Here is a 22,833-nt window from a genome sequence, read left to right as displayed (position 1 = left end):
GTACAGTAGCAGGCGTGTAGTAGGCCCTCAGTAAGTATGCAGGGAAAAGCCCTTATGAAGAACTGAAGCACACAATCTTTTTTACCTTTATTCATCCGATTCTTACTTTATTTAAGTTTATAATTTTCTTTTTTAGTAAATCCTTATTGGAGTATAATTGCTTCACAGTACTGTGTTAGTTTCTGTTGCACAACAAAGCAAATCAGTCATATGCGTACACTTCCCCATATCCTCCTCTTCTTGCGTCTCCCTCCCACCTCCCTATCCCACCCCTCTAGGTGGTCACAAAGCACCGAGCTGATCTCCCTGTGCTATGTGGTTGCTTCCCACTAGCTATCTGTTTTACATTTGATAGTGTATATATGTCCATGCCACTCTCTCACTTCATCCCAGCTTACCCTTCCCCCTCCCCATATCCTCAAGTCCATTCTCTATGTCTGCATCTTTATTCCTGTCCTGCCCCTAGGTTCTTCAGAACTATATTTTTTTTTTTTTAGTTTATATGTGTTAGCATACAGTATTTGCTTTTCTCTCTCTGACTTACTTCACTCTGTATGACAGACTGTAGGTCCATCCACCTCACTACAAAAACTCAGTTTCATTTCTTTTTATGATTGAGTAATATTCTGTTATGTATATGTGCCACATCTTCTTTATCCATTCATCTGTCCATGGACATTTAGGTTGCTTCCATGTCCTGGCTATTGTAAATAGAGCTGCCATAAACATTGTGGTACATGACTCTTTCTGAATTATGGTTTTCTCAGGGTATATGCCCAGTAGTGGATTGCTGGGTCGTATGGTAGTTCTGTTTTTATTTTTTTAAAGAACCTCCATACTGTTCTCCATAGTGGCTGTATCAATTTACATTCCCACCAACAGAGCAAGACGGTTCCCTTTTCTCCACACCCTCTCCAGCATTTATTGTTTGTAGATTTTTTGATGATGACCATTTACTTACTTTTTTATTTGCAAGGGACCGTCAGTTATTTGGGGGAATGTTTAGGCCCTCTCAGTTCCTCTTCTCCAAACTTTTGGCCATTCTCTTGCTCTCAGAAGAAGGAACTGACTTGGCAATAGTCAGGATAAGGTTTGAGATTCTTCCCTCCTGCCCCAGCCCTCACCCTAGAGACCTAGAGGCAGCCACGGTCGGTGAAAAGAATGCGCAGCTCCTGCTCCGCTGTCAGTAGGCAGTAATGTGGGTCCCTCTGTGGAGGTCGGATGACCTGTGAGTCTCCCTAAATGGCTTCTCAGTTTCCCTTCTGCTCCCACGTGCCCCAGGTAGCCTGCATGGATCTGTGCCCTGCATCCTGTTGTTAGAGAAAGGTGTAAAGTATAAGGGACATTATTATTACTCAAAGTTTCTGAGACCCTATTATGTACCGTGGCCTTGTGCTGGGGACATGGAAGTGAGGGACTCTCTGCCCCTGTCCTTGAGGAGTCCATCCTCGCCACAAGAACACACCTGTGAACCACCACTGTTAGAAAGACAGCATTATTTTTACTATGATCTGTCTTTGTGTTTCTATTCATATTTTGCAAGCCACTCAGCTGTCAGTTGTTTTCCTTTTCTGAACTAGGTAGTGGGGTGTAGGGAAAAGCGCAGCACAATGAAGGAACGAAGAATCCTGAGTTTTTATCTTGTATCTACTTTGAGTAGATATACAATGCTGGACAAGTCATCTAACCTTTCTGCGTCTTCATCTCCTTGTCTGTAAAGTGGGGGCAGGAATCGCAGCCTATTCACAACAGGGCGGTTGCAGTGAGGCTCTGGCGAGGGATTTGGGAAGGAAGAGCCTTGGAAGGTAGTCAGTACTGTACAAATGTGAGGAGCTGTTACTGCCACATCGGTCGGCTCACTGGGCTGGCTCAGGGCTCTGAAGTACCAGCCGTGTGTCTCGGTTTCTCAGTGTCTGAAATCAGATCTCTGCGAGAATACTCCTGAGAACTGCTAAGCAGAGAAGCACATCATCCTGTCTTCAGTCATAGTGAGTGATAAGGACAGCAGGTGAAGGGCTCTGTCAGTAGTTGAGCAGGGCTTTTCTGTCCCCTAGGCCATCCCCTTCCTCTTGACTGTGTCTGAGTGAAGACTAATAATTTAAAAGCCATATTTTTGGTATTTTACAGTTTATTTAAAACTGTATCAGTTGATCCTCATGACAACCCTGTGTTTACAAAGGGATAAGGGAGGCACAGAGAGTTGAAGCGATTCACCCAAGGTCATCGAGCCAGTCAAGAGCAAATCCAGAACCAGAAGCCAGGTCACCTGCCTCCTATTTAGTCCAAGACTAGTTGACTCTAACACGTGCTCTTGGAGGGAGGGTGCAGAGGGCATGGAAGAGAAGGGGTTGGGGACCTGACTCCATCAGCTGCATGTGGTGGATGAGGCAGCTTAAGCCTGAAGAGGTTAACTGACTTGTCCAGAGTCATGTTGCTGATACTGTAGGCCCTCAAAATTAACTGCTGAATTAATAAGTGAGCTAGTAAGGAAGCCATGGGGAGATATTCACAGGAACCCTGAGGGTATTTCCAGCATCAATAGAATTCAGTTTGTATATACCAACTCAGCCTAGATACCAAGTGGGTAGGCTGCTGGGAATACAAGACAAAATATATACCCTTAAGTGATTAATAGACTTGTGGACAGAAGACTTAGCTCAAATAACTAAAGTAAAAAGTAGACGCAGGATTTTAAGTGAGGTGTAGGCAAAGTCCTCTAGGTGTTCTAAAGAGAGCAAGTGCTCATCTGGTTGAAAGGATCAGGGAAGGCTCCGTGGAGCCAGAGCAGTCTGGGTGGGACTCTTGTAGAAAGGAGGAGAGCATTGCAGGCCGGGGTTGGCGGAGGCAGCCAGGCCCTAGGCTCAGCAGACAGGCCCCCGGCTATCTGCGGGAGAAGCAGGTGGGGAAAGTGGCAGTGAGCCCTCCTCTTGCTGGCCCGGCTCACTGTCTGTCCTGGCGGGACCTTGTTGTAGGAGGACGTCGATCTCAGGGAACTGGAAGACAAACACTGGCTCTGCAATGCTGGAGCAGATCGCCATGTCAGACAGGTAAGTAAGGGGAGGTGTCCGTAGATGAGGAGGTGTAAGAAAAGAGCCCTGCCCAAAGGGAGCCTCTGATCAGGCCAGACAGATGGAACCCAAAGGCCCAAGCACCCAGTTAACAAGATCAGGCAGGAATGGGTTATGTGCTGAATTGTGTAGATAAAGACGGGACATGCCACAGAAGGTCCGGGAAAGGAGGAGTTACTGTGGGCTGGCATGGCCAAGAAAGGCCACCTGGAGTAGGTGAGACCTGCCCTGAGCTTGGGAAGGCAGGTAGGATCTGGAAAGCAAAGCAGGAGGGCCCTGTAGACAAGGCAGTGTATTTGATGGCGGTGGAGGGCGGGAGGGACGGGGCGGGGGCTGGGAGAGGTAGAGACAGCAAGGAGAGCATGGGACTAATGCCCCAGCCTCGGGACACCTTCCCCTCCCTTCCAGGTACAAGCTGTGGGTGGACACCTGCTCTGAGATGTTTGGTGGCCTGGACATCTGTGCTGTCAAAGCTGTGCATGGCAAAGATGGGAAAGACTACATTTTTGAGGTGAGTCTGGCCCACACAGTATCTCAGTAAGAGACAACCCCCTAGGCTGGAGGCCAGACTTTCGGCTTGAGACCTACATGGGCAGCACGGACTGCATTTATGTTAGAGTCTCCTGAGCCCTGGGAAGGTTTCCAGATGACACAGCCAGGGGGTATGCATAGCAAAAACACACCTGCCAGTGGGAGATGTTATTTCTAACCAGCTAGGCTGACCCACACCATTGGTAAGAGATGCCAGACTTGGGTTCCTGGGTCCTAGCCTGCCACTCCTCTGGGAAGACTTTAGTGGTTTTGCCATTCTTGGTCTCAGGAAGCTGGTTTTGGGAATCATTTGGTCCAGTCTGCTGATTTTGCCAGTGAGACAACTGAGGCCTGATGCCATGAACATGTGCCCAAGGCTACATAGTGAATCGGTGTCAGCCTGGACTAGAACTCCTGGGTGCAGGAGATTCTTCTTAGCCCTTCTGTGAGCCTTGAGACACTTGACTCAGCCTGAGCCTCCGGCACAATTTTGCTGACTCTTTTCCTGTATTAAAGGGAGAGTCAGTGGCCATATAGTCTTTCACACACATTCCCATCCAGTCGTCCCAGGAGCAGGAGAGGCTCCTTGCCAAGAATTGGTGGTATTTGCAGAGGATTCATGTCAGGAGCCCAAAGTGGGCTCGGCATCTGCTCCATGGTCTGCTTGGCATGTAACTTCTGGATGGTCATACCTCCGCCTCTTGGTGGGCCTCAGTTTTCTTATCCATGAATGAGAGAGTTGGACTACAGAGTCTATGATCCTGGGCAAGCAGACACTCCCTCAAGGAGGAGACTACTGATCTGGACCTTGAGGTACAGGAAAAATTGGATTGGTGGTGAGAAGAGAAGGCATCCTCTCTCCTTGCTCTCTCTTTCTCCCCACCACCTCCAGCCACCAGACTGAAGTCTCACTGAGCCCTGGCATGGGTGAAGTCTGGGGGAGGCCCAAGGCAAAGGCTTGCAGGAGAAGGGGATAAAGGCCAATATATGCAAAGGAACATGCTTCTAGCCGAAGACAAAAGCACCAACTTCACCCCAACCTCTCTCTGCTGGCTTAAGTCCTGCTCATTCTGAAAGACTGTACCAGGCCTTGGATGTTTCCAGGCCCTTTCCTAATCTGGGCCACTTCCTCCACCAGGTCATGGACTGTAGTATGCCGCTGATTGGGGAACACCAAGTGGAGGACAGACAGCTCATCACCGAACTGGTCATCAGCAAGATGAACCAGCTGCTGTCCAGGACCCCTATCCTGTCTCCTCAGAGACCCTTAACCACTCAGCAGCCACAGGTAAGCAGGGAAGAGACAGAGGAGAGCCAAGAACCATTGCCAAGCCCACTGCTCTGGACTGGTGGCTCTAGGATGGAGCAGAGGTCAGATACCTAGAGGCCTGCATGGGCTCTGTGTAGTCTTTTCCTTCTCCCTCTCTTTCCCTTCCCTCCCCTTTGGACACCTGATTATCTTCTACCACCCCTTATAGAAACCTTCTCATTAGCAAGCTGCAGGATCAGCTTTAGAACTTTCCAGAGTTGGAGTACTGGCTCCCTTCCCTCTGAACTTGAAGACTCCAGGGAACCAGAACCTGTTTCCCCTGGGACTTTTAAACTGGGAGGTATCTGAGGAAGGGCTCGATCGGATCTCTCATTAGCTGTTCCCTGCCTGAGAGGTCTGCCGCATTTGTAGAGAAAGAAGGGTGATTCTGAGAAATCTCCTGGTCTGGAGAGAGGGGAGAGTCAGGTCTCTCATTCTGAGCGAGAGTGACAAGGTAAAACTCACATTCGAGTTCTGCTTTCCTTCCTGAGGGAGACGAGGCAGCTGTCTCCAGTTGACTGTGGTGTATGACTCCAGGCAGTCACATTCACAGTGACAGTATTCCAGCTGCAGGTCTAGTGGGAAATCCACACTGAGGTTTCCGTGAAACCTCAGGCCCCGTGGCACCAGAGTGGGCTAAAGACAGTCATCTAGGAGGTAGCTCATTTTTCAAAAGTATCGCCAAACTCTTCTCTCCACCGTATAATAGAGTAGTAAGAACTTGGGACGATGAATCCAAGAACTGAGTCCTAGACTAGCTCTTCCCCTAAACAGCTCTGTGACTCTGGGGGGAAGTTACTACCCTTTCCAGGGCTCAGGTTTTATCCCTTATAATGAAAATCTCTCAGCAATCTTGCTTTCGAGATCCTACTTCAGTTAGGGAGGTGGAATAGAATAGTGATTCAGAATGTGGGCTTTGAAGCAGGAACTATTCAGATTTGAATCCTGGACCCTCCATTTACTGGCTTTGTGACCTTGCACGAGGACCATATCCGTGGCTCAGGAGAGATCTAAACAACAGCCCTTATTTTCTAGGGCTGTTACAAGGATCAGATGAAGTGAAGAACCTAACACATGGCACAGCACATGGTAAATGCTCAGTAAAGGCTACCTGTGTTGTTACGTAAGCAGCCTCTGGGTGTGGGTTCCCTACAGCCTTAGGCTTTGAGATCATCACTCCCTTTTCTAAAGATCAGTGCTGGGATTATACTGCAATCAGGAGCCAAGTAATTGGATTCTTGAAATCTTTCAGTAAGAAAGAAGAAAAGGAGGGGGAGAGGGCAAAAAAAACCAAAACAAAACAAAAAACAAACAAACAAACAAGATAAAAAAGTCTGGATTATTTAGTATAGAAGCAGATTAGCCCACATTTATCTTCTCATCATTTGAACATCACAGAATCATAGCATAGAAACATAGAAACATCTGTGCTCTCTTTGGGTATCCAAGTTGAGAGTGGCCCCATGTGGCGGGATGTTACCATAGATTAGCTCTTGTGTTTGTTTCACACCTTCTATAGGTGGCTCACGCTCTGGGGGCCTCTGACCAAGTGCAAGAATCTGTTCCTGTGCTTCAGGAATGTAGTCACTAGATAATTAGGTAGGGTAATTAGGAGAACACACTTTAGTTGCTTGTTAGAGATGCAAGCCCATTATTTGAATATTGTACTTAACTAGAGGTGATAAAAAGATTTTCCCGGTTCAAATAATATGAGGCCCGCAGTAGATTCTATGATTTTGTAAATCTGATGGGATCAAGGTGTTTGAGTCCTAGTCTTGCCTTTCAGTCCACACTGTCTCAGTGATGGGATTGGCAGATTGATGTTCATTCCTGCTCCAGAGGAAAAGTGACAAGAGCCCCCTTCCCCTCTTACCCACTGAGAAATACAGAGAATGTCTGGTAGCTGCTTAAACAATTTATGACAGAGTAAGAGAGCCTGTTGCTGCCCAGGCAAGATAAACAAAAATGGGCTGCTCTGGGATTCTGTGAAGGTTGCTTAAGTACTTTTATAAATGTGTGCAACACTGTCTTGGCCTCCTAAAGGGAAATCATCCTGACTTGAATGAAGGCTACGCTGAGAGTCAGGAGACCTGAGTTCAGCCTGTCCTTGCCACTGACTCACCAGGTCAGCTTGGTAGATTTCTATTTCTCTGCCCCAGCATCTTTGCGTGTATAATGAAGGGTTGAACCAAAAACAAATCGCTAAGATCTCTTCTAACAATAAAATTTAGATTATATGAAAATGATAGAAGTTCAATAACAAAGAAAGAATTTACCAAAAAAAGTGTTTTCACCCAATGAAAGCATTGATTCTTCTTTCATATACGTCCCTTACTTTGTAAACATTACATATTTCAGCTTAAATATTTTAAAGAGAAATATGTCAGAGTCAAGGCAGGAAACCTGGTAGGGAATGAGCTTCCCTAAATACAGGCACACCTGCAAAACTTCCTTGTAACAAAGCCAGTCTGGCTTCAGGGTGAGTTTTTCTCTGCTGAGCCTTACATTTGAAGTTACAACAGAAACTGTAAAACTGTGGAAAGCACACCACGCTGGGAGTCAAGACACTCAGGAGCTAGTCTCACTCTGCCGTGACATTACATGACCGTGGGTAAGTCAGTTCCCATCTCTAGACCTGTTTCCTCACCTATAAAATGGAATTGGATTAGATGATCTTTAGATCCCTTTCAATTCTAAGGTCACATGAAACCTGGAGTCAGCCCAGCTGCAAAGTCTAAAGGCCCTTAAGTCCTCCACAAGACTACCCTCACTCCTGACAGCAGCAGGAAGTTCAGATAGTTCCCCAAACCACCCTCGGGTTCAATAATTCTCTGGAAGGACTCACAGAACTTCCTGAAAGCTGTTATACTCACAGGTGTATTATTGGAAAGGATACAGGTCAAATATAAGTGAAAGAAGGATGCATGAGGCAGCGTCTGGGAGGGTTCCAAACACAAGGCTGCTTTTGTCCTTAGGATGCGTTATCCTTTGGCATCCGTATGTGATAAGGCGCATGGAGTGTTGCCAACCAGGGAAGCTCACCTGAATTTCAGAGTTTTTGTTGGGGTTTCATTTTGTAGGCTTGCTTGATTGATTGATCACCTCCTTGAACTCAGTCTCCAACTTTCCCCTCCCTGGAGGTCAGTCTAATACCAAGGGGCCTGAGGGGCCCACCGTGAGTCACTTCATTATCATGCACCATCAGGTGGGCTGAGGGGCCCCCACCTCGAATAACAGAGACACGCCTGTCACTCAGGAAATTCCAAGAGTTTAGAGGCTACTTTCCAAGGGGGGAGGGGGGTGTAAGTAAAGGCCAGATCTGTCTTTGGGCAAGACCAAATTCTTTACTACATACATAATTTAATTAATTTAGCAAATGTCTCTCAGATACTTTCGAGCCTTATTTGTCTGTGTTTTCACTGACTAGCACAGGCCTACCCCAAAGTATGTGCTTAAAATTAGTTAATAGACTTAGGGCCACAGTGATCAATGCAGTGCCCTCATACCATCCTAGCTCGCTGTGCCCTCGCCATGCTGGTAAGGGCCTTTGCATTAGCTGTGTCTTCTCTCTGAAGTGCTCTTCCCGTATTTTTGCATGGCTGGCTCTTTCATGATTGTATAACATATTTCCTAAACCCTCCAATCCAAAGTTGCCACCTAGTCACTGGCTACCACCCCTCCCTTTTTAAATTTTCTGCACATCACTTGCTGTCGGCTACGATCATTCTCATCTGTGTCTCTTTGTCTCTTCCACTGGAATGTCGGCGCCTCAAGAGTAGGGCTTGTTCACTGCTGTGTCCCTCAGGTCTGGCAGAGTGGCCAGCCCCTGGCAGCCACTGGATGTACCCTGGGTACACTAAGGAGGGGTGGGGGCATGGTCTGCCCAGGTACAGTCTATCGTGGGTAGAAAAGTTGAACAGCAATAACAAAACTAATCTGTCTGCTTTTTATTATCACCACGTGACAGCAATTCTATATAAACAACAGTGATAAACCACTCCCACCTACCCCTTCCTTGATCTGCCGTTGCAATACATATTTGTTGGACGAGTTCCCGGTTGGAATAAGTGTCTTTAACAGCCTAGCAGCATATTGGAGTTGGTGTTGGGATTCTATGAACAATTTTAGTAGAGTGCAAATGGAAGAGATGTAAACCAAAGTCTGTTACCTAGGTCCCCGCCAGGACTTTGAATGGCGAGCTGAGCCCTCAGGTGCTGCCACTAACTCACGTTTCACTCCTCATGGTCAGGCCCCTCTTGCTGGCCTCTTTCTTCTGTAGCTCAGGCTGCGAGAGCTTCTGGCCTGAGTCACAAGCCCTAGATGCTACTTCTTGCCCAGTATTCTAGGTCAAGACCAGGACAGACTTATGACTAGCCATTTGTCTACCTTTCTCTCTTTCTCCTTCTCTCTCCTTGCCTACAGCTCCCCTATTAAAGCTTTCATTTCTTTGACTCTAAAAGAGAGCCTAAAGGAGGTTAGGGACAGGGGAGGTGAGCAGAGGGCCTCCCTTATCTTGTTGTCAGCCAACTGCCTAGACCAAAGTGGGTTAATTATAGGAAACAGAGAGCAAAGTCATGGGGCTGGGCCCAGGCCACCTGCTGTGCCCAGTTCTGAGGGTGTGAGAGGCGCTAAGTCTCTGAGAGCAGGGAGTGGGTGAGTGGCAAAGCCTTCTCTGGCTGATGACAGCTTGGTCTCAGCCTGGCTGGCCTGCCGGCTTTAGGGCTGCCCTGAGAGTTGGCCATGGCAAAGGACCCTCTACTCTGGAGTGCCTTAGGGATACTGTTCTCAAGGTGGCAGTGACACCTGGTGGCCAGTGGTGGCCAAAGCCTCTAGGCTATTTACCTCCAGAACCTCCTCCCTGTAGGCCTGCTCTCCCCTCTCTGTCACACTCAATGATCCTGGGGTCTGTCCTCTGGAATCTGAGCTGGGCCTTACATCCTGGGGCTCTGGAGAGGTGCTACTCCTGAGACTCGGGGGAACCAGGGAGAGAACTGCAGGTGGACAGAGCTTTCAGGTCATGCCTGCAGAGGTGGTGTCCTAGGGCTCTTCTTCATGCGGCTAGTCTGTTTTCATTTCCTATTACATGGCTCCCTTTTTATTTTCCTGTAAAATCTTCCAGAGCCAAAGGGCTGAATTGCTAATGAAGGGATTTCGGACACCATGGGCTTTCTGTTTGGCTATGGGCTAGACCCATGAGGAGTGATTCTAAGATTCAGCCTTTGGAAACATTAACACACATAATGTGTCCAGGAGGAAGATGAGGCTCCTCCCCGATCTTGAGCTGATCAGAGCACACCTCCAATGTTGCTTCCTGTCTGAGGGTCACAGCATAACAAGGACGAACTCTAACTGGACGGTGCTCAGAGGAGGGAGACCTAGAGGTTGGGGCATTTGGCAGATCTGTTCTATGAGTAAAAGTTAAAGGGGCTGTCGTGAAGCAGCAGTAGTCTCAAGGAGCCCATGACTCAGTATCTTCAGCTCTCCAACAGCTGTCATGGGGCAGAACTGGTGCCAAAGGCAAGCCTACTGGAAGACGTGAGTAAAGTCTCTGATGCTAAGAGAGGAAATGGCTGCTCGGGAAAGCGGTATGTGGCTGCCACGTCACTGCTGATGTCCAAGCCACTTGTCAGGCACATTGTGAAAGGCTGGGCTGGGGGCTAGGGCTGTTGGAACAGGCAACTTTTAAAAATCTCCTTCCAGATCTAAGATGCTGTGATACAGGCCGTGTGCTAGCCACAGACCTGGGAAAGGCAGTGATGAGTGTTCCGAATTGAAGGACTGAGGCCTGATAACCTCTGGCCTCTGCCGGGGCATTATGCAAGTCCTTTTTCACTGGCTCTCTGGTCTAAAGAGATACTCAAAAACCTTTCCAGCCAGGTCTTTCAAGCTACAAAGGGCTCATAAAGATGAAGTCTCTTGAGTACAAGGAGACCAAGATTGAGAAGGGGTTTCATTGGAGTCTAAAGGGCCATGCAGTTAAGGAGGAAACACAACTCAGATCCCAAACACGGGACTAAGAGGGCTTCGTTCAGTTCAGAAAAAGTAAATTTCAAGGAAAGGCCTTCCTGCTTCCCACAGCTGGACTGCTTTAGGGAATTTGTTCCCCTGTGAGGATAAGCTGAAAATGTGAGATTTGAGGCAGGTTCAGATAAAGTCACTAGTGACCAGGTCCCTTAACAGACTATTCAGGGAAACTGACTATTTTGGGGCTGTCTTAACTTTTAAGGGACATCTTTAATCACTTGTAGCTGACATTCTGACCTCGGGTGACCTGGCCCTCTGGGTCCCCATAGGTCTCATGGACCGCGCCACAGGACATTTCTTGTGTCGTTAGGAAATCACTGATTATGGGAGGGCTCCAATCCGATGAGCTCTGCCCTTGGAGCAGCAATTCCCCTCACAAAAGGAGGAGGAGCTCATCCTTGGGTGCCTTTTATACCCTTTCAGAAGAAGGCAGTTGGGCACTGGGGACTGCAGGAGTGATCCCAGAAAGGTCCCAAGGTGCCTGAAAACACGCTGTCCCCTTTGCTCTGGCTGAACCTACAGCCTCCCGACCACATTCCTTCCCGCTGCCTCATTCCCCCTGGGGTCCTGGACCGGGGGAGTGGGGCCTGGGGAGCTGATCAGAATAGCTCTGTGGCGTGTCCGGCGAGGCGCTTGGCCTGGCCTCTTTCCTGGGGCCAGACCCTGAGACCCTTTCTCAATTTCCTGTCTCAGATATGCTGAGCAAGCACAGGCTTTCCTCCATGGTGGGGCAGCTGGACTCAGGCCAGCAGCTCTCAAGAGTTGAGTCAATGTCTTTCCTTCCTCAGCTTTCCAGCCTGCTGGGACCTCAGATAGGAGCTCCTCTCTCCCAGCTTGTCTGCTGAAAGCCACAGGATGGCAAATTAAAGGTGCCTTTGGCAAAAACCCACAAACCCTCAACCGTGGACTTGGTTTCTCGCCCAGACCCGTGATTTCCTTTCCCGTCAGCTCAAGAGCTGACATTTACTGCTTTTGAAGTGACTTTTCTGCATCTTCAGGGACCTCGCTGGGACAAGTCAGTGATACAAGTCAGAGGGCATGGCATAGCTTAGCCCAGAGTCCACACCCTACCCCGCCCACCCAACAATATCTTCTCCACTGATGCGTGAAATCCTACCATTAAGGCGTCATGCCTTTGGATTGATATTTATTATTACTCAAATAATAGTAATGATGCTCATATCATTACTTTACCTGGCACTTTATGACTTACAAAGCACAGCCATTATTTTAAACCTCACAACCTTTACGTGAGACGGTTTGAGCTGGTATTTCTGACTCTGTTTTACATATCAGCAAAGAGAATGCCAATGATTTGTCCAAGGTCACACAGCTTATAAGCAGGAGAGCTGGATCTTCCGGTCCCCAGTTCCAAGGACGCTCTGCAGTAACCTGCACTGGGCCCTTTTGATGCGCCACCAGAGCACACAGATGGTAAGAATGGAGAGAGCTGGCCCTTGTGCTGTGGGGGGGGAACCCTCGCCCTCCTCCTCGTACAGCCCCGTGCTGAACCTCCCAACCTGGAGGCACCCGTGCTTCACCAGCTCTCTCCTACTCCCCTCTCCCTGGCTTCCCTGGTCACTAAGGCCAGTGGCCTCAGCACAGCGGGACCCGAGCCCGGTCGGCTTGGGTGGGGAGCAGCAGCAGCCTCCCCTCAAAGCCTGTGCCTGCAGGACACCTCCCTGCATTCTTGCTGGGCTCGTGACTCCACAGCTAAGGAGGGCTCGTCTCTTACCGCAGACACCTAAAGACCCGAAAAGTGTATGCAGGGCTTCATGGAAGCCCAGAGCAGAAGAGCCTGTAGAAGTCGCCTGCCTGCGACTGCATGAGCCCACCCACAGCATCTCTGACAGTTCGTCCAGGCCCTGCTTAAACACTAATGCCAGGAGGCTCACTACTACCCACACCAGCCCTTGACCTTGATCGGATTTACATTTGGCTAACCTTGATCTTCTGTTCAGTCCTGGAGGCTTCCCCATTTACCACATTTAATCCTTAGACTTGGCTCATTTGGGAAACTGAGACTCAGAGATTAAGTAACTTGCCCAAAGTCCCATGAGGAAAGATGTCATTTCACACTTCTCACCATCCTGTCTGCTCCATGTACCCATTTTATTCCACTGGTGTCCACCTTAAAAAAGGTGCCCAGAACTGATGATTACAGTGCTCTCCTGTGAGGCTTAGCAGCCCAAAGAGCAGTGGACCTGTGACCTCCCCTTGCTGGGACACTGATGCACCTCCAGCGGCATCACATTTTTGGCAGCAGCATTACAAGCTGACACCCTCTGAGCCTGTCGTCTTTCTCTAAGCCCAGGGTTGTTTGGGGGTTTTCCTTATGCTGCCCTAAGGCCATTTATTCTCCTTTTTTGTGTGCAGCTGGGCACAAGCATTGGACCTCACATTCTTACCTGTTTGAGTCAACTCAGCTTCCTGAGGGAAATGCTGCAGCTCAATCTGGCCCTGAGTTCCTGCTGTGGGCTGGCTACAGGCCAGACTTTGGCAGTGACGCCAGAGTGGCCAGACTTCTGTGGAATGCGGCATCCCAGGCGGCTCTTGGTGACTGGAGACAGATTCCATGGTAGCCAAACCCCATAGGGAATAGGCCCCCAGCCCCAGCAGACAGAAGGCTTGTAGGCAGGGCCAGAGAGTCTCAGCCTGGCAAGGGACAGTCCTGGGGGACTCTCCTGGCTCCCATAACCCCTGGGAAGTCTTCAGTCCACAGGCTCCAGGGGGCGGGGGCAGGAGAAGCTCCCTTGGCGCCAGACAGGGGTGGCCAAGGCACATTCCCAGGCTCCAGTGCAAAGGAGGTTTCTGGGAGCTCTTCCGCTGAAGCTTTTGGAAGGGAACTTTTGGGCTCAGTTCATCCTTGGGTGTCTTGTTTGTATATTTCTGAGGCTGAGGAGAGCCGGGACCAGGCTTCATGGTATGACTACCCCTATCAGCTCATGCTGTGAGTTTCCCCATCAGAGCTTAATCTGTGGGATTTTTAAAGTTTTTTCCTGGACTCATAGGTTCTCAGAGTTGGAAGATAAACTGTAGTGTTCATCTAATCTATTTCATATTCCATAAAGGTATATTCCCTACTGTATCTTTGTCAGGTAATTCTCTAGCCTCTGCACGAACATACCCATCTCCCAAGACAGCCTCTTCCACTGTTTTTACTATAGGAAGTTCTTCCTGTAAGTGAAAGTCTACCTGTTGGAGCTTTTGCCCACTGGCCCTTCTTCTAACCTTGTGCCCTATGGTCTTCCATAACCGTCTCTGAAGATAACAGTTCTCTGGGAGGAGAGCATCTTAAGCTGCTCTTGATCAATGTCTGAGGTGAATCATTGGCAGCTGTCAGTGGTACAAAGTGAGGCCCTGGGGGAGGGGACTGGCAAGTGCCCCTAGTGGCTGCACAAACTGTATGAGGGGGTATTCCATTATGAGAGTGAGACCTAAGAAGCAACAAAGCTTCAGAGGAAAAGGCCTCGTCAGCATCACCATTACCATCATCTGTCGTATCTTTTGTAGCACCTGCCAGGAACAGGTACTTACAGATATCTCTCGATAGATGTCTCAATAGATAGATAGGTAGGTAGGTAAGTAGGTAGATAAATAGGTAACCTCACTTTATATCATAGAAACCATTTGAAGAAAGGCAGGTGCAGGAGGGAAAATGACTTGCCTGATGTCACAAAGCTAGTAAGTGGGAGATTTAGATTTAACCCACCGTCTTCCTAACCCCAAAGCCCAAATTCCTCAGTCACTCTGCTGCCCAATCTTAAAGACTTACTATTGGAGACCCAACAGCAGTGTGTGTGTGTATGTGTGTGTGTGTTGGGTGGGGTTGACACCCAGCTTGGGTAAAAAGGCAGCCCTGGTATCCTGTGCGCCCATTACCAAACACCATCCTGCAGACTTCTCTTCCAGTTGGCAGCCAGGCCAAGAGAAAGTAGAGCTCACAATGGGAAAGAACTCTTGGGACTGAAGTATCCCTACCATGACTGGATTACTCAGGCTTGATGTAAGAAAAGGAAACAATTTCTGCTTCTTCGAGACTTGTTTTGACTTTCCCTTCTGCACCTAATATGCAGGCACATGGAGCAGGCCTCATGTTTAATTCGCTAACCTGAGCATTTTCAGAGCTGCTAATCAGAGTTGATATCCAATACAGTGTGGTTTAACATCTATGGTTTAACAACGTTTTTCTCATAAAAGACTTCTACTCTACTCCCGTTTTGGACTTCGCTGTTGTTGCATGGTCATTTATCTAATAAGCATTTATTAAGGACCTCTTACGTGCTCAGTCCTGTGCTTGATGACATTGGTAAAATGGCGATAGTCTTAAATTTTCCAAAATACTCCCAATTTTAAGTATTTTTACCTTTTTAATAAATAGTTACCATATCAGACCATATATCCCAATTTTTCTTTGGAAAGGAATGGGCACTGTAATTGTTAGGAATTCATGAGAAGATGAAGACTCATAGCCCATGCCCTCAAGGATCTGGCGGCCTCCCTAGCAGCAGCATCCCAGCCTTCAGGATAACAAGACAGTCTATTAAGTGCTATTGTAGGATTTCAGAGAGGAGATCAGAATTGAAAGGGGCAATCAGAGGAGAGATTTCATGGATGAGGTAGAATTTGACTTAGACCTCCAGGATATGTTGGGTTGGATTGGTAGAAAAGGAGAAAAGGTATTTCTGAAGGGTATTTAGCATAAACATTGGAGTGGCCTAAGTTTAGAACATGAGGGAGGTAAGTTTAGAACATGAGGGAGAGAGGCTAGAAGGGCCAGTCCAGCCATGCTGAAGCAAGTTTCTGGTGTCAGCCTGAAGAATGTGGACGTCATCCTGTGGGCAATGGGAAGAGAAGGTCAAACTGCCTGGGCTCACATGCCAGTTGCCTCAGTACGACCCTGGGCAAATTACCTGCCTTAGTTGGCCCTCAGTTTCCTTATCTAAAAATTAGGGATGTTGATACCTCATAGAGCTGTTGTGAGGTTTAAGGGAAATACTGCATAAAATTGTCCATCATGTTACCCAGCTATGTAGTGTTAGCTATAAATTATTTAGAGCAGTAAACTGATACAATTAGAGAAGGGGTTTAAGAGGATAATAGGTATCCAGAACATCGATTGGAGAAGAGACTGAAGATTTGAGAGACTGTTCTAGTAGTCTAAACAGGAAATGATACAGGCCTGACCAGAGTTGGTCAAGAGGAGATGGTGAATCTTAGGTGCCAAGAAGGAAGAACTGATGGGTCTCGATTGCTGACTGGATGGTGTGGGCCCTAGCTGGCTTACTGGGTGTGGGTGTTTCATTGCCGGGGTTCAGACCCACCTCGTGGATCCCATGAAAGTCCCTGGAAGAAAGGAAAGGAAGTGTGGGTGTTCTTGCTGTGATCTGTGAGAGGTCGGGATTGTACATAGAATGGGCACCCTCTGATGCAGTGGCACCAGGACATTTCAAAGGCCCCCTGCCTCCTATCTGAGATCCTGTTAGTAGAACTGTGACAGCAGTGCTGTCATTAACAGACCATAATACTGGAGAGGGTAGCGCTTCTGCTCTCCCAGTAGTGGAGCTGAAAACGGGCCTGAAGGCCAGATCGGAGGCCCATGGGAATGGGGAACAGTTTTAATGTGGGAGTAGGGCTGGGGGGCCTGTCACAAGGGAGAGGAGCAGTGAAAGAGGAAGTGGGGTGTGCTGAAGACACTCTGAGCCTCTCACAGCCTTGCCTCCGAATCTCCCTCCTTTTTTTTTTTTTTTGCGGTACTCAGGCCTCTCAGTGTTGTGGCCTCTCCCGTCGCGGAGCACAGGCTCCGGACGCGCAGGCTCAGCGGTCATGGCTCACGGGCCTAGCCGCTCCGCGGCATGTAGGATCTTCCCGGGCCAGGGCACGAACCCGTGTCCCCTGCATCGGCAGGCGGACTCTCAACCACCGCGCCACCAGGGAAGCCCCCGAATCTCCCTCTTTGGCATCACCATCTGCACACTCGGCAGCCCCCAGGCTTCATGGAGCGTTTCCCCCTTGCCAAATTCAAGCCCCAAATGCTCACTGCCTTTGGTACAAATGTTAGACAAACTGAAGTCACATGCATCTTTGATCCCGTTGGGGCATAATCAGAATCACAGCTGGGAGGAGAGGAAGCCTGGGAGGAGAGCCATGTTGTTGGGTAAAATGCAATTATGCTGTTAGAGAGGGAAAAACAGCTTGGCCTTGAGCACTTTTACAAACATTAACATCTTACTCCTTCCCTCTGGTTAAGGAGGGTCCTGGGACACAAAAGACTGCCCCCTCCTTCAAGTCCCTCCCTGTGGGAGTTCCAGCCCAGCCCAAAGAGTGGCTCTGACCCCTAGGTCAGCCCCAGAGCTGATCCCACCCCAGAGTTAACTCCACAGGAGAAGTGAGCCAAGTCTAGGCTAGCCACCTGGTGCAGCCCCCGCTGGCACTCCAGCCACTCTCGGGAGTTTGGTGTTGATCCTTCCTCAGGAAGCTGGGCCTGTGAGTGCCAGGGGAGCTGGGCCTTGGGCAGCCCCCAGAGAAGAAAGCAGATGCTGTTGGAAGTCTCAAAGCTTCTAGAAAGAGTGTCTACAAGGGAGTGAAATGAAAAGAGGGTAAGGAGGTGTCAGACACTCCTGTCAGAGTGGTTCTAAGCCCCAGGCTGTGTACACTTGGGCCCCAGCAATAACCCAGAGGCTGAGAGTCCCTTTGAGGCGTTTCCGGAACAGCAGAAGCCCCTGGGCCAGGTCCCGCTGGATCCCACCGGATCCCTCTGCAGCCTTGCCACAGAGCCACAGGGTTTCTCTTTGGAATCTGCTTGGAGTTTTGTTTGTATCTCTCTTGCATTTTTGTCTTCCAGAGTGGAACACTTAAGGATCCGGACTCGAGCAAGACCCCACCTCAGCGGCCAGCCCCCCAAGGTTGTTTACAGTATATTCTCGACTGTAATGGCATTGCAGTAGGGCCAAAACAAGTCCAAGCTTCTTAAAGCGATTGGTAGTTAAGTTTTCAAAGCAGAAATTTTAAGCCAAAAACAAACAAGGAAAGAAAGGAAAGCGGGGAGGGGAGCAACAGACCCTCCCATTGGTGCCATTTCTGCGTTTTTTCAAGGCTGACTGGACTGTGTTTTTCCTATGCAGTGTCAGTGCCTCTGTCTGGTTGTTTACCTGTTCCTGTTCGTGCTTGTAATGCTCACTTATGTTTCTCTGTATACCTTGTGATTCCAGGGCTGTTTGTCAACAGTGTACAAAAGAATTGTGCCTCTCCCAAGTTCAGTGTGACTAGCTTCTGGGTGGTTTGATAGTATATTTTCATTACATAATGTGGGGTGAAATAGGACTGGGTTGGGGGGTGGACAGGGGAGAAACAAAGACCACAAAAATAAAACCCAACTCCCCTCCTTCTCCCCCCAGACTCAGATAAACTGCCCCCCACCCCCTGCTTACCTCCGTGAGTGTGCTTGGGATCTTCAATGAACTGTGCTTTTTGCTTCCTTTCTGCATGACTAGGGTAAATAGATAGAAGTTTAAGAGATTTTCGAGGTCTTATTTCCGTAGCTTCATCCGTTGAATCTGAAGGCATCCATCTTTTTCTCCATTTGCTAAAGTTTGGTGCATTTGAGTTTATGTGAATAAGCTGGCCGTGCCTGTAGAGCTCTTGTGTTTTCAGTGATGACGTGAAATATAAAGAATAAGCTATTTCCAGGAGCGTGTTCTGTATTTGACATCCCAGTATACCCTTCGTTTTATTATTAACTAATTAGCTATGAGATTAGACACACAAAAAAAAAATGGGGCCGCTGATGTGCAATATCAAAGTGAACTTGTGAGTATTCTCCCTGTGTTCATCTTAGTCCCTGTAAGTTGTTTCTACTTTGCCGTTTCTGAATTGGCCATCTGTGCGCTTCTGTGGAACTGAGGCTGCTTCGTTTTCCCCAAAGCTTACTGTGTACAGAGATAATTCTTTAGCAATTTGGGACGTAGAAGGCAGGGAGCTACTGAGAAGTCTGGGAAGGATTCAACCATTCTTCTCTTGGCCTCTCCTGAGGCATCACGACATGGGAGCGAATCGAAACTGTGCCGTTTCCCTCGAGTGGGTACACTGCCTCCAGAGCTCTGAGGTGGGCACCTGCTTTCGCTGTCAGCTGTTCCAAAAGCCCTCCAGAGTCCAGAGAATGAAGAGCTTTATCTTTCCTGAGAGGGACTGTCTCAGATTTTAGCTTGTGTGTTTGGGGCCGTGGTTCCACAGGGGTGGCTCTTAAAGAGCCCTCACCCGTTTGTCCTCTTTCCTCCGCCATGCAGCTCCTGGGCAGGGATGAGGCAGTTACTAGACCAGGCCTCGGGTCAGTGCCTCATCTTGCCATGTCCTGGCCAGACCAGGATCGGGCATCAAGTGGCCTCCTCTAGCACCGTGGGCTGTGGGAGTTCACGCCAGCAGTTTGCCTTTTAGAAGAAGTGCTTCTAGCTCTACTTTTGCATTCCCTCTCACTTCTGTACTGACATGTCACCTTTCTGGATTGCCAGGTTTGAGGAATAACTGGTGTTGGTGGTGTGTAACATGATTTCTGTGTCAAGGGGCACGTGCCCTAGTTTCTGTCGTGATTGCTGGCGAATTCTGAGCTACAGGGAAATGCACTGAGTGTGAATGTTCTTGTCCGCGATTCCTCCCTTAGACGATGTAGATGCCGATGGTAGTCGATCTGTTGTAAATATATACATATATATGCAGTTAAGCACTTCCAGGTGGGTTGCATAAGAATCAGGTCCTTAAATACCTCCCAATCTGATGAAATGATAGAAAGGAATAAAGAAACATTTCCCAGAATGGAGGAATACATTTTATTTTTTTAATTTATTTTTGTCCAAGCGGTGAGCTGACGGTGGTGTTGCTTCTTTGCATGTGATCCGTGTGAACATTCAGGTGCTTTTCATGTGACATTTGTGAGCCACAAATACGAAGTTGCCGTTTGAATTTAGTCAGGCTCCAGGGTGGTGGTGTCAGCCATGGTCTATCAGGTGAGGGAGAAAGGGACTAGGGCTCCCTCCCAGGGCCGAACACAAGCAGACAGCACACCCTGACTGTCCTGTGCCCTCAGGCAGCATGCTGAGGACAACTCTGTGGCCTGGGGCATCCGTGTCACAGTATAGGATTGCCGTTCAGGTGTTTTGTACCCATTTCTTTTCTGATGTTGTCGCCTTTTTTTGTACCAATCCAGCGGGGAGACCCTTAGCCAATGCTGGAAGTGTGATTGAAGTACCTCTCTTTTGTGACTCCTGTACAGCTTAATGTGCAATAAAGGAAAAGTTATATCTGTCTTCAGTGTTAAGTTGTAAAGTTTCTGGCTATTCAAGCATCTCTGTGCAGTTGGGAAAGCACTCAGGTTTCTGGTACAAGAGGCTGAGCTATCAACCTGCAGTACTTTACAAGACAATGCTGATACAAATGATGTCAAACTTTGGAAGAGGCAAAAACTGGTTAATATGAAATGCGCTGCTAATCTACCATCTTCACTAGTTTTCTGATTTGAACTTAGAACTTCTTCAACATGCAAAATTTCATTCATTTACTTATTTACTTATTTATATGTAACTCACCCTGGTATTCATTGGTCATTGATGATAAAGTGGAGTCCATGCCGTGTAGAGGGGAAACTGGCTTACAATCATGGATGTACTGTGGTATAGACATACAGTTCTGCCTCTCCAGAGGGTACAGGTGTCCTGGGGTTTCTAGAAAACTAAGTTACAGTACAACTCTTAGCTGTCGTTGAGTTTCTGTAAGCCAGCTCCTTCCAGTGGGCACGTGAACGTGGACTCTGGGATTGAGACTGAGAAATGAGATCTCCAGGTCACCACATGGTTTTCTGTCTCATGTTGGGAGAAGGGGATCCTGGTCCTTTTGGGGGGGCCTCTTCTTTGCCAAATGGTGCTCACAACATCTCCAGGGAGAGAATGGGACTTGGATTTCTGGAGAATTTCACCACATACACCTGGGAGGGACTGGAGCCCCTGAGGATGGTACTAAGAGGCAACTGGACACGAAAGGTCCCAGTCATGGGCATGACTTAATGCTGAAAGGAAGCCCTGCTGGGGGTACGGCAATCAGACATGCAGGCGTGGAGCAGGACAGACTAAGGCCGACTCCAAAATAACAATGAGGAACTTGAGACCTCCTAGTACACCGTGGGCCAGGTTGGCCTGTACCTGAGGAACCTCTGGGGGAGAGGGGTGGTCCCTGTGGTCTGGGGGCCTTCCGTAAGAGATCTCACCTCTGATGGGGGCCGCTCATCCCATGGCTTCTTCCCCATGCTCCGACTTCTGTTGTGACTGAGCCGCTGTGAGTGTGAGGAGGAGCGTGTAGCGGCGACGTCTGAGGGTAACCGGGGGCCTGCTCTGGAGCCCTTCAGAGCCTCGGATGGCTTCTTGTCATGAGCTTATCCTTTGGTAATTAAATAGCCACACCCTTTGGGACATAGATTCTAATAAGGAAACCCTCTGATATGGGTAAATTATGAAGTTTTTCTTGTACTGAACCTAGGGGGCCCTGGGCAACCCCAAGGAATGCCACCCCCAGGCAAGGTGCTACGTCCACGCCGGCTCCCCCCTGGACCGTCGCTGCCACCTTCCTCTTCTTCCTCCTCCTCCTCTTCTTCCTCCTCGGGCGGCCCCACCACCCACGGAGATGCACCCTCCAGCGGCAGCTCCCTGGCAGAGGTCCAGCCACCCCCGGCTGCTCCACCACAGAAGCCCCAGCCTCACCCACAGCTCAAGTAAGAGACGACTCAGCAGCTCCTCCCTCCCCTCTTCCTGCCCCTCCTCTCAGGCCTTGGGCTCCAGAGCTGCTAGGAAGCACCTTCAATCAGACCTCCTCCTAAAGATATTTTTGTGGGGTTTTTCGGGGGTTGGGTTTTGGTGGGTTTTTTTGTGGGGGGCATGGTTGGGTTGATTGGGGAGGGCAAGAAAGAGGGAAGTGAAAGTCTTAAGGTCTAGCTAGAAGCTCAAACCCTCCCCTTTCTTCCTGGGGAGTGGCAATAAAGCAGTTACTACCCCCTCTCCCATTCTTATATGAGCTTTGGGTTTGGGTTTTTTTTTTTTTTTTTTAATCCTCCCTCCCACTCTTTTTTCCATTCCTTTTCTCTGTGTGTATATGTGTCTTTCTCTTTCTAAAAAAAAAAAAAAAAAAAAAAATTTAATTCTCTTTTCTGCCTCTGACTCACAGTTTAGGGTGTGCCAATCAGCAAGGCTGCCCAGAAGGAAAAGGGGGAAGTAGTTAAATCCATTTCAGCTTTTTACCTTCAGCTTTGTCAGAAGGAGGTTGGTTTCTGGTGTGGTCATCAGAGGAGAGGCCCATATAGAGACCCTGAGGAACTCCATCCTCTTGGGTTCGCTCATTCCCAACAGTAACCCTAGAAACCCCTGTCACGCTATCCTGCTTCAGAGGACAGAACTGAGGGCCCCTAGAAAACAGTATAGCTGCATTTGGTAGGGACAGCACCTGGGTGCTCAGCTCCACCCTCCCCCAGAACCAGAGACGGCTCTCTTCAAGGTCCCCAACCACAGACCTCTGTCATGACTGTCAGCACAGACAGCCACGGCCCGGGGGATCGGAAGCGTTCCGTGAGTGCATCTCAGTAAAGAGATGAAACTCTCAGGGACGGAGAACAGGGAGCTGTCGAGTTTGGGACTCAGATGAGCCACTCAGAGATCATCTCTAGTCACTGCACAGATGAGAAAACACTGCTGAGAGAGATCTGATGTTGTCAAAACCCTTCTACTAGTTAGCGGCAGAGCCAGGATGAGGGCTCGGGTGGTCCGGATGACCACTTCCGTTGGGTCTTCCAGTCCTGTATGATGGGAGGGCCATCCCCCGGCCTTGCTCCGCAGCTCTGGCCGAGGGTACATTTCATGTCTCGCCTGC

At 48.8% G+C, this 22,833-nt stretch overlaps 1 protein-coding gene and 1 long non-coding RNA gene across 2 annotated transcripts in view; both read left to right on the top strand.

Annotated features, from left to right (window-relative positions):
- LOC117203218 (uncharacterized) overlaps positions 1 to 22,833 on the top strand; it is a 360,640-nt gene that overhangs the window by 321,765 nt on the left and 16,042 nt on the right. The gene's annotated exons all lie outside the window — the stretch shown is intronic.
- SYN2 (synapsin II) overlaps positions 1 to 22,833 on the top strand; it is a 216,248-nt gene that overhangs the window by 191,099 nt on the left and 2,316 nt on the right. Inside the window, exons 8-12 of the mRNA XM_049715554.1 lie at positions 2,973 to 3,047; positions 3,477 to 3,579; positions 4,738 to 4,887; positions 17,777 to 17,837; positions 21,454 to 21,685. Of these exons, the coding sequence (XP_049571511.1) occupies positions 2,973 to 3,047; positions 3,477 to 3,579; positions 4,738 to 4,887; positions 17,777 to 17,837; positions 21,454 to 21,685 (621 nt within the window). The remainder of the gene's footprint in view (positions 1 to 2,972; positions 3,048 to 3,476; positions 3,580 to 4,737; positions 4,888 to 17,776; positions 17,838 to 21,453; positions 21,686 to 22,833) is intronic.

Source organism: Orcinus orca, chromosome 10 (assembly GCF_937001465.1).
Source record: "Orcinus orca chromosome 10, mOrcOrc1.1, whole genome shotgun sequence".
Lineage (NCBI taxonomy): Eukaryota > Metazoa > Chordata > Mammalia > Artiodactyla > Delphinidae > Orcinus > Orcinus orca.
The sequence above is the reverse complement of the archived record's forward strand: the minus strand, read 5'-3'. Positions and strand labels throughout refer to the sequence as shown.